The 11,162-nt window shown below is 33.8% G+C and overlaps 2 protein-coding genes across 5 annotated transcripts in view; one reads left to right on the top strand and one right to left on the bottom strand.

Moving 5' to 3' along the window:
- Window positions 1–5,498, top strand: part of SUV39H2 (suppressor of variegation 3-9 homolog 2 (Drosophila)) — a 19,787-nt gene extending 14,289 nt beyond the window's left edge. For all 3 annotated transcript variants that reach the window (XM_008587246.1, XM_008587244.1, XM_008587245.1), the window contains exons 3-5: window positions 764–910; window positions 2,447–2,576; window positions 4,333–5,498. In XM_008587246.1, the coding sequence (XP_008585468.1) occupies window positions 764–910; window positions 2,447–2,576; window positions 4,333–4,439 (384 nt within the window). In that variant the 3' untranslated portion in view covers window positions 4,440–5,498. The remainder of the gene's footprint in view (window positions 1–763; window positions 911–2,446; window positions 2,577–4,332) is intronic.
- Window positions 5,499–8,211: 2,713 nt separating this feature from the next.
- DCLRE1C (DNA cross-link repair 1C) overlaps window positions 8,212–11,162 on the bottom strand; it is a 31,585-nt gene continuing 28,634 nt past the window's right edge. For both annotated transcript variants that reach the window (XM_008587243.1, XM_008587242.1), the window contains exons 11-12: window positions 8,629–10,266; window positions 8,212–8,471 (exon numbers count right to left, since the gene is read on the bottom strand). In XM_008587243.1, the coding sequence (XP_008585465.1) occupies window positions 9,341–10,266 (926 nt within the window). In that variant the 3' untranslated portion in view covers window positions 8,212–8,471; window positions 8,629–9,340. The remainder of the gene's footprint in view (window positions 8,472–8,628; window positions 10,267–11,162) is intronic.

Genomic DNA, 11,162 nt, shown 5'->3' on the forward strand with positions numbered 1-11,162 from the left:
TTTTTGGGATTATCTATAATTGTCTATATTCTTCTAGAATTCTGAAATTAAATGAGATTCCTGTATTGATCTTTATACTTATAGGCAGTAGCATATTATTATAAATCACTCTTTGGAATACTAGATCATATACAAATTGTTGTGTTTTTTGGCTTAATGCAGCAGCCAAATTTGGTTGATAGCATGAATCACTTTAGATATTTTTGGTTTTTTGAGCTAGCATGTGATAAAGTTGTGTTCTTAAGGGCAGACTGTAGATAATGGTTCTGAACTATGGAATTTCATGAAAATAATCTGTTCTACAAAACAAAACTTTCCATACAGTTGACTTCAAATATAACATATCTTCTTCCATGCATTTAGTAAGTTGCCATTTATAACTGCACACAGATTCATTATGGGAAAAGTGTGTCTTTGGAGCATATTTACAGCATATATACTTGTAAATTTAGTCCTTTACCTTCAGTTATGTCCTATAGAGAGCTATAGTTGTACAGCTTTTTGAACATCCTAATTATAATGAAAGTAGTGCAGTGATGCAACTTGTTAATTGTCTCAAATTCTATTTAAGTAATTGTAATTCTTTTTTTCTTCCCTTCATTTCTCCATCTCTTTCCATCAAGCTTCTAGTTTGTGTGAATGTGTGAATGACACTTGAATTTCATACTTTTTAAACATTTGTAGGCATTTATATAAATAGATTTATGGATAAGTGTTTCTTTGGTTCAGCAATAGTTACATAATATACTGCATTTCTGTTTAGGTAATCACAAGTGAAGAAGCTGAAAGACGAGGGCAGTTATATGACAACAAAGGCATCACATATCTCTTTGATCTGGATTATGAATCTGATGAATTCACAGTGGATGCAGCTCGATTTGGAAATGTGTCTCATTTTGTGAATCACAGTGTAAGAAAAAAATACTTAAACTGTAGACAAGACTAGTAATACAACTTAGTACTGTTTTTAATGAGTTTCTATAGTTGAAGGACAGTTATCTTTAAACTACATACCTTTTTAACATTTCTGAAGTATTTTAATATGAGGGACTTTTCTGTTAAGTGATAGTATTGCTTTATTAGGCAAATAAACATTGAGGTGCCTGCAAAACACCATGCATTTTGCAAGGGTCTTTACATATGCTACTTTATTTAACCAATAACAACTTTTCAATAACCTTATAGGATAGGTATTATCTTCATATCAGAGGAGGAAATTCATGAGAGGCATTAATATACATAAAACTATACAGGTGTCTTACAGAAGTTAACTAAATTTTAGAATGTATAACTAAAGATAAATGTATTTTCTCAAAATGTAAATGTTAACTTTTTTTTTTAAGGATTTGTAGAATATTGAAATATTTAGGGCTGTNAAATGTAAATGTTAACTTTTTTTTTTAAGGATTTGTAGAATATTGAAATATTTAGGGCTGTTTTTCTAAGTTATAAATTAGTATTCTTAATTTTTAATTCACGTTTGAAAGAACTTAGAATACATTTGGAATCTTAACTCCAGAATCTTACAACCTACAAAAACTATTTCCAAAAATAAGGGAAGTTAATTTTAGGCACCTCCTAAGTGTCAGGTGGAAACATAACATTAGGCTTGTGAGTTGACATTATCTCCATTTTATAGATAATATTTTATAAATAATAAGAAAAATATGTCTCAGACAGTAAGTTATATAGCTGATCATACAAGGAAGTAGACCATGTTAAACTTCTTATGGATTTCATACTAAGAAACTAGTGTATGATTAGCAGTTAAATATCAGAGACCTTCTGACTCCCTTATTAGTTTTCTGATTTACTTAAACTTTTACGATGAAGAATTTTTTTCTTAACGATAAATTTGAGATACTCCTGAAATATATTCTAAGGACAATTAAACTTATTTAATAGTATGATTCTCTAGATCTCTCTTCTTGCATATTCCATAATTTAGTGGAGAGTTCTCAAAATATTAAGCACTTCTGAGCAAGAATTTTAGCAATGAAACTCCATGCAATATGCAATTTGAGTTCTGTGGTGCTGATTTGATTTTTAAATAATTATTCTACTTTTTTAAAAGTATATGCCTTACTGAAATAGTCATAGGTAAAATAATAATGTCATCTGGAATTTGCATTAAAATTTCCAGAAAAAAAAGTTGGGACTAGATGAATAAAATTGGCAAACGTGTTGATAATTGTTGAAGGTACATGGTAGATATGTGCAGATTTACTATATTGTTTTCTCTGCTTTTATGTATGTCAGAAATTTTTTATAAGTGAAAACAGTATTTTTAAATGTGCATGCTTCAAAGACCTCTAAACGATAAGTAACTTAATTTCCACTGGTATTTAAAAAACGAATACTCTGGGAAATTAGAGATTTTATATGGCATGTAGAAGAGCTCGTTCACATCACTTTTACTTAAATGGGTTCTAATGTTCCTTTTTAGTGTGACCCAAATCTTCAGGTATTCAATGTTTTCATTGATAACCTCGATACTCGTCTTCCCAGAATAGCGTTATTTTCCACAAGAACCATAAATCCTGGAGAAGAGCTGACTTTTGATTATCAAATGAAAGGTATGGTTTTCAAGTATAGTTTCATTGGTGTTTGTTTTAATATGAAGAATCAAATCAGAGTAGGAAAAGATGTTAGATCATCTGAACCAAACTAATATTAAAGATGAAAAAATTGAGGTTATAAGTTTGTCGTCTTAAGATCCAAAGCTAATTTGACAGCTAAAGCTAGAACCCAGGTCTGCCTGACCTTGGGCTGGAGGAATGGTCTTTCTTCTTTCTACATCACGTTACCTCCTGACTTTTTTCAGAATTTCCATTCTGGAAGCTGATTTATTATAATATCTTTTCTCAGTACTATACTACTTGCATTAAAAAAAATTGTAAGCCTACTTTTCTGAATCTTTACTAAGATGTATATATTTAAGAGATTGAAAATATGATTTAAGGGCCGGCCCGTGGCTCACTTGGGAGAGTGTGGTGCTGACAACACCAAGGCCACGGGTTCGGATCCCTATATAAGGATGGCCGGTTGGCTCACTTGGAAGAGCGTGGTGCTGACAACACCAACTCAAGGGTTTAAGATCCCCTTACCGGACATCTTTTAAAAAAAAAGAAAAAAAGAAAAAGAAAAGTCACATGTGAAATTATTCCATTTCTACCTGAATATGGCTTTTAAAAANTTCATTGGTGTTTGTTTTAATATGAAGAATCAAATCAGAGTAGGAAAAGATGTTAGATCATCTGAACCAAACTAATATTAAAGATGAAAAAATTGAGGTTATAAGTTTGTCGTCTTAAGATCCAAAGCTAATTTGACAGCTAAAGCTAGAACCCAGGTCTGCCTGACCTTGGGCTGGAGGAATGGTCTTTCTTCTTTCTACATCACGTTACCTCCTGACTTTTTTCAGAATTTCCATTCTGGAAGCTGATTTATTATAATATCTTTTCTCAGTACTATACTACTTGCATTAAAAAAAATTGTAAGCCTACTTTTCTGAATCTTTACTAAGATGTATATATTTAAGAGATTGAAAATATGATTTAAGGGCCGGCCCGTGGCTCACTTGGGAGAGTGTGGGGCTGACAACACCAAGGCCACGGGGTCGGATCCCTATATAAGGATGGCCGGTTGGCTCACTTGGAAGAGCGTGGTGCTGACAACACCAGCTCAAGGGTTTAAGATCCCCTTACCGGACATCTTTTAAAAAAAAAGAAAGAGGATCCCTATATAAGGATGGCCGGTTGGCTCACTTGGAAGAGCGTGGTGCTGACAACACCAACTCAAGGGTTTAAGATCCCCTTACCGGACATCTTTTAAAAAAAAAGAAAGAAAGAAAAAGAAAAGTCACATGTGAAATTATTCCATTTCTACCTGAATATGGCTTTTAAAAAGAACATTTAATTGTTTGCTTTATTGTGACAATAGAAAAGTTTTCATTCCTTTGTTTTTCAAAGAATGATGCCCTTTATATGTTGTTATTGCTCTGCCTCATTTTATGTGCTCTTATGTAATGAATGAAGTGAATTTGGATTTTCCTAGTAAGTTTCATCATTTCAGAAATCCATTCTCACAAATATATAAGCTTTACCTATTATTAGCCCACACTGTCCTTTCAAGACAATACATAATGCTTTGTCTCAGAATATTCACATTTATTTATAAATACAAAGGGAACTTACATTTCCTTGGGAGATAATATTATCGGTCTTGAATATGTAAGCACCCTTGCTAGCTACTTTAAGACTAAAAGAAAATTTGAAATTCATTCTAAATTGTCTTAACTCTTTCTCCTGTATTTCTTTTCTATGTATTCAGGTTCTGGAGATATATCTTCAGATTCTATTGACCATAGCCCAAACAAAAAGAGGGTGAGAACTGTATGCAAATGTGGAGCTGTGACTTGCAGAGGTTACCTCAACTGAATTTTTGGAAAATAGAGCTGATGATAATTGTAGTTTTGGTTTTTCTAATTGTTAAAATTTTTTAAAAAATAAGTATTTGGGACTAATTTTTGTATTATCAAGAGTATACCTAAGTTAATTTCCAGTTCATGCTTCAAGACATTTGCCAAATGCATTACTGATGCTTCCGAAGAGGGACACAGGGTCACGTAGACTGATGTGAGTATGTGTATTTAGTGGTCAGACACCAAACATGGAAGGTGAACTAATTGTCTATCAGCATATGCATACTTAAGAAATCTATGTGAGTAGAGAAATGCCTCCTTCAGTGTTTGAAAAGTGTTAAGCTGGTAACGTAACAGTTGCTGGAATCAAACATTCAACTTGCCATACACCTTGAATTTGGAGAAATCAATTTGGGCAAATATACAAGTTCTATTTTTGTTACTATATTGTTATTTTTGTTTAATACTCACTGTACTTGTGTTTGAGACAAATCGGTGATACTGAATTTTATACTCTATTTTCTACTTTTTCATTAAAACTTTGGCATTAATGTAGATATTTAAGGCATAAAATTAAATGTGAAAAATTTAATTTCAGCTTGATTTCATATTTCGAAGCAGTCTAGACCATAATGAGGGGGTGTATTGTCTGAACTTGTAATTCTTAAAGATTTTTAATCCTGTAGAAGAAAAATCTCTAAAAAGCTCTCTCTGAAAGCCCAGAATGGCTGGCCCTTACGCTTCTTTGAAATGACAGGACAGTGGAACTATGAGGGTTTTTTTGACAGACAGGGGAAATAGGGCACCTCTTAGTAACATGAATTAGGAGATCCATGTTGAGTACCTCTCGTCTAAACTGTAAAACAAGATATCTGGAGAGCAGCTGTACCTGATGATAATGTAATGTACATAAACATTTCATTCTCTCAATTTCAGGCAGTTTTAACATTTCTTTTCCACCAAATTTATTATTTTTATATTTCTTGCAGCCTCTTAAAAAGTAATCTATATTTTGAACTGATACTTGTTTTATATGTGAATTTTTTAGACATGATAAAGCTAAACTTGGCCAAAATACGTGACTGAGTTATGAGACCTTTTATTAGTTGACCTGTGAAGACTGAAATGGAATATATTCTTTTTTTGTTGTTTTTTCATTTCATTTTTTTTTCCTGCATAGTATAAAACTCAGTCAGGAAAAACTGCATTTTCATCTGTTTCTGATTCTAGGATTTCTGATTGTGTCCAACAAGAAGATAAATGCAGCAAATAAATCCAGCTTTCAGTATTCCTAAATAAATTCTACCTAAGCTCATTGCTCTAGGCCTTAATGGCCTAAAATAAGCTTGGGTAAAATTGAACTGACTTCAAGAATGCAGCACTTCAAGTATCTTCTTAATCCTTAACCTCTTTTGGGAGCAAGTATACTTTATTATTCATTATATTGCCATCACGTGACTTTTCTCTTTCATAATATAGGATAAATTGTTTTCATGTTTGGAGTCTCAGAGTATATCTGCTAATCAAAATTTGCAGAATGTGTCAAGGGAAAAATTCACTTTAATAGCATTTCCTGTGTTTTCTTTATGAAAAATTAGTCACATAGGGTCAGTGGTGAGAAAGGATTGCAAGGTTTACAGGATGCCCTAGAGACCAAGCTTACCTGGAACTATAATTCACATGGTTTAAAGATGTAATTTTTAAAAATAAGTGTTTTACTGTCTATTTGAACTTATCTACTTTTTATGTTAAAAAATCTCAAACTGGAGGGCAAAGGAAAGAAGACTGTTTTCAGTAAACTTGTACTTTTGTCCTTATTAATAGAAATTTAATGGGCTTTTGAGATCTTAAATACTTATGTTACCTTTGTTATTAAAAGCTGAACTTAAGCAGTAAAATAATATAAACTATTTAAATGAAGCTGTTAGGGACTTTAGCTATTTTAAGTCAATAGCTTCTTCAAATTAGTTTCCTGAAGATGTCAGAATTTGTTCTCTCAGTATCAAGCAAGTATTCAAGAGCAATAGACCAAGTTTAAAATGTAAATCTACTGTACAGATATTAATACTGTTGTTTTTAGTATCTACCTAAGAGGACTATGATACACAATTCATAATCTCAGGGTTTTCCACCATATATGCAAAATCTAGACTGCACTTATTTCTCTTTAAGTTTCTCCTCAGCAAAATAAATTTAGTTTGGCATTTGCTGTTTTATTTACCATGGCTTAGCTTTGTTTCAGAATATTTTAGTCCTTTTCAGTGAGGCTAGAAAAAGGGCAGAAAAATATTGATGTATTCCTGACTGCGTGCTGACAAGATTAACCAAAGGTTTATATACAGTTCCTTTAAATGTTACTCTCTTTTTAAGAGAGCTTGTTATCATGGTTCATATATTTGAATATTAAAAGTACAATTGTACATTTAGTTAGCATGATGTGGAGGGATATTTCTGAAGTTTTCTGAGCATTACTGGTCACTGGGTACTTAAACACACAGTGCTAAATACTCCCAGGAAAGTCAAAGGAATTTTGGAATTCAGAGCTAATATTCATTGAGCAAGTCATAGGGCCTTTATTCATAAGGTTGGTGCTGTTTTCCCTATATTACACCTAAAGTAAAAGGCTTAGACTAGTTAAGTAATTAATGTTAGCATTATTACCCAGCTAATAGACCATAAATTATTCTTGACTATTTTAAAGGATTTAATCTTCAACTTCAGGCAGATGTCCAAAAAAACAAATCAATTTTTAGTATTTAAACATGTAAGTCCTGGGACTCCTCTTTAAGGTAAATGTGATTAGCCACTTGGTTTCTTCTGTGATATATCCTGGCATTTTGAAACTTCACTTTTCCTTTTATAATTTATGGTTCTTGAAGTAAAAATCAAGTAGCCACTACAATTTGTTCTGCCCATTTTCATGTTTTTCTTGAAAGGCATCATAGCATAGTGGTTATAACCAGGAACTCTAAAGCCAAATTGCCTGTGTTTGAATCTGGTTTTGCCCCTTATTGGCTATGGGAACTAATCTCTGTGCCTTGCTCTCCTCATCTGTACATGGGGATAATAAATGTATCTACCTCAAAGGGTGGCTATGAAGATTCAAAGAGTTAATATACAGTGTGTAAAAAATTTACAGCATTATCACAGAGTAAGCACCATATATTAGTATTATTACTCTGTACTGTAAACCTGTGCTTTATAATCTCTGGTGATCACTACAAGTTTGTTAATCAGTGTCTGTTCTAGTGCTCTTATCCCTTAAATTGATTCAGCCAGCGTTTATAATTCCAGACTCACACATAAAACAATGAAAATGTGGCAATATGTAATATTAATTTGATGGTGTGATTATAAATGCTAGGAATATATTCAGAGGAATGTTTACAAGCATCTTCTGTAATACCCACCTTGGGCCATAATGTGTACTATTAAAACTAAGTCTTAATTGTCAGTGAATATATACAAATGTACGTAGTTACATATACACTGACCCTGAGTCGTTAGCTTAATTAGTCTGGTGGGCCCAATACTTCTTTTTGGTCTAATTACCATGTGGTATGGTGATAATGCATATCATTGTTAGTTTAATTGATCTACAAAGTGTGTTTTAGAGACTCCACTTAAACTTGTTTTAAGGGATATCTCTGCTTTTGCTCCCTTAATCTATGAAATGTCAGCATACCAAAGTGTTTGTAAGTATTTAATAAAACTTTGTTAAATCCTCATATTTAACACAAAAGCATAACTTATTGATGGATTTTATGGGAACTGAATGACTCACAGAATACACACATGCTTTAGCCATTTAATTCTTAATTATTTTCTTTCATGTCCTAATTAGTTTTAACTGTACCACTGTACTCGCACCAAGGTTCTTAAGTGATATAGCATCTTTCGAGATAAGTTGCTGATTTTTCCTGTAACCATCAGTTTATTGTAATAGATCAAGTTTATGCTTTCAATTTAAATGAAGTGTTTTTATGACCCAGGTGTTTTTATGCCACTTGAAGAGATGTATTCAGCTGCTATTGGGTAGAATATAAATGTCAGTTAGATCCAGTTGGCTGATGATGATGTTCAGCTCTTCTATGTGCTTGCTGATTTTCTGTATGGATATACTAGTTCTATTATTGGGAGCGGGAAATTAAAGCCCCTAACTATAATTGTGCATTAGTTTGTCTCTCTCCGGGTAGAATATAAATGTCAGTTAGATCCAGTTGGCTGATGATGATGTTCAGCTCTTCTATGTTCTTGCTGATTTTCTGTATGGATATACTAGTTCTATTATTGGGAGCGGGAAATTAAAGCCCCTAACTATAATTGTGCATTAGTTTGTCTCTCTCTTTTCAATTATTTTTGCTTCATGTATTTTGAAGCTGTTGTTAGGTGCATACACATTTAGGATCCTTGTGTCTTCTTGGTGAACTGGACTTTCATCATTAGGAAATTGTTGGATATTAATACGTGGGTACTGGAAAAAGTTTCTCAAATAGAATTAAAAGATAATGCAAACCTTTCTGTGAACTTTTTAAGGTAACTTCGTATAGCTACTCCTGCTTTCTTTTAATTGGTCTTTTTTATATCCTTTTGTTTTTAACCTACTTCTGCATTTGAACTGACTTTCTTGTAGACAGCACATAGGTACGTGGGTTATTCTTCCCCTGAGTCTGTCTTTTCATTGATGTGTTTAGACCATTTACATTTAATGTAATTATTGGTATGTTTACATTTAGTTCTACCATCTTATTTACTTTGTTCCCTCTTTTTTATTCTTCTGTTTCCCTTTTACTGCCTTCTCTTAGGTTATATGAGCATTTTTAAGTATTCCATGTTAAATTATCTATTATGATCTTGACTATTATCTCTTTATATAGGTTTTTTAGTGATACCTCCAGGATGAAATGTTTTAAATTCTTAAATATCTAAGGATGAGCATTTTCTTTTTTCAACTACTATACTCTCACCTGCTGCCAGCTTCTCATATAAATATTGTAAATGTTCTTGTTTAGGTAGCTCAGCTTCTGGAGTTGAGGGAATTTCAAAGTCAGAGGAGCTCTGTGAATCTGCATTTGTGCTAAAATTTAGCAACGTTTTTTCCTCAAGTACATGTTTCCCAGCACTTATAGTAGTTGGTTCTCCAACACTAGGAACTATAGTTACATCTTGATCTCTGTTTTTTGAATCAGAGTAAGTATCCTTTGGGCAAAGGACATTTTGTTCCATCTGAGAGGCAGGAATATACTCTTTGATCTTTGGTCTGTATTCATCTTTGTTCAAGGAGCTAATATCCCTACTGTTTCTCTCTTGGGAAGATAACAAAACAGTATCAGGCTGGCTGTCACAGCCTTGACTTCCTTGTTCTGTTATGTGTGTTGACTGAGAAGAATTCTGGGAGGAGATGTGGGTTGAATCTCCATCTGAGTCACTGAAAAGCTTTGGTGACTGAGATACCCCTGCCTCTGTGGAGGAAGGGAAGTTTTCCAAACCCTCATCTGTGATTTCATCATTTCTTTTAAAAAATACTTCCCACTGTGGTACATCCGTATCAGCCTTTTGCTGGTGAAGTGTTATAGGGCCCAGATCTCCTTGCAGTGAAGCTGGAACTTCTAATTCTTCTTCACTTTCACTATTGGATTCTTCACAGTCTACAAAGTTGGTCAAAAGGGAGCTCTGCATACTCTCTGCTTTGCAGAAGTCTTGGCTTTGTCTCAGCTCTTCAGGCTGGTTTTGTGACACTGTAGTCATTGAAAATACCTCAGAGTGAAGAGTTTCCTGGTATGGAACCTTGTGCCTTAAAGGTACTGGCAGAGGGTCATCAAAGAGATCATCATCTTCCTCCTCTGTGGGACAAACAAAACAGGTTTATAAGAAGCCAATTTGTGCTTTCAGTGAAAGTCCAATTTGTAGCATTTACCTACATTTTTAATTCTTGGAATTACAAAGAATACAGAGGTCTTTCTTCTTCAAAGAGAAATTAAAAGGCCCCTTATTCTTGGGATATTCTGAACAATGTAATTACCATCCTTCAACTTTTTATAATGCCAGACTATCAGTTGAGAATATGGATCAGTGGTTCTTAAACCTGGCTGATCATTAGGATAATATGAAGAGCTTTTTTAAAAACAGTTTTCTACATCTCATTCCAGATCTACTGAATCCCTAAAGAAGGTAGGACCAAATAATTTGATATTTGCTTTACTTTTTAAGTTCTGCACGGATTCTATTCATCAGCCAGGTTTACAAACCAACCAAAAGGGAAACCAACCCAAAGTAAGGTTTGCAAACCCTTGTGCTCTGCAAATAGTACGTGCTCCATGCTGACTTAATAAAAAAGAAACAGTTCATTTGTTCCGAAAGTTTTCCTTCTGTGAACATTTTATTGATACCTACATTGTGCATAAGGCTGTGATAAATACTGGGGGAACACATACAGGTTAAATCAACTTTAACCAAAATACTGAATAAGCCACATTGTCAAGAGCTAGGTCAACAAAATTCATTTTACTGATTTTTACACATGCTGTATCTGCATATTGTAAGACCAGTCCAATTAAATTCTTTTTTTTTTTTTTGTCTTTTTGTCTTTTTCCGTGTCCGGCAACGGATCGCAACCCTCAGTGTTGCCCCCGTACCGGACTGGGGACCGGCAACAGGATCGCAACCCTCGGTGCTGCTCCCGCGCCTCGCTCAGCCAGTGAGCGGGAACCGGTCCGTATGTGGGATCCGAACCCTCGGG

This window comes from Galeopterus variegatus, unplaced genomic scaffold, assembly GCF_000696425.1.
Source record: "Galeopterus variegatus unplaced genomic scaffold, G_variegatus-3.0.2 Scaffold4315, whole genome shotgun sequence".
NCBI lineage: Eukaryota > Metazoa > Chordata > Mammalia > Dermoptera > Cynocephalidae > Galeopterus > Galeopterus variegatus.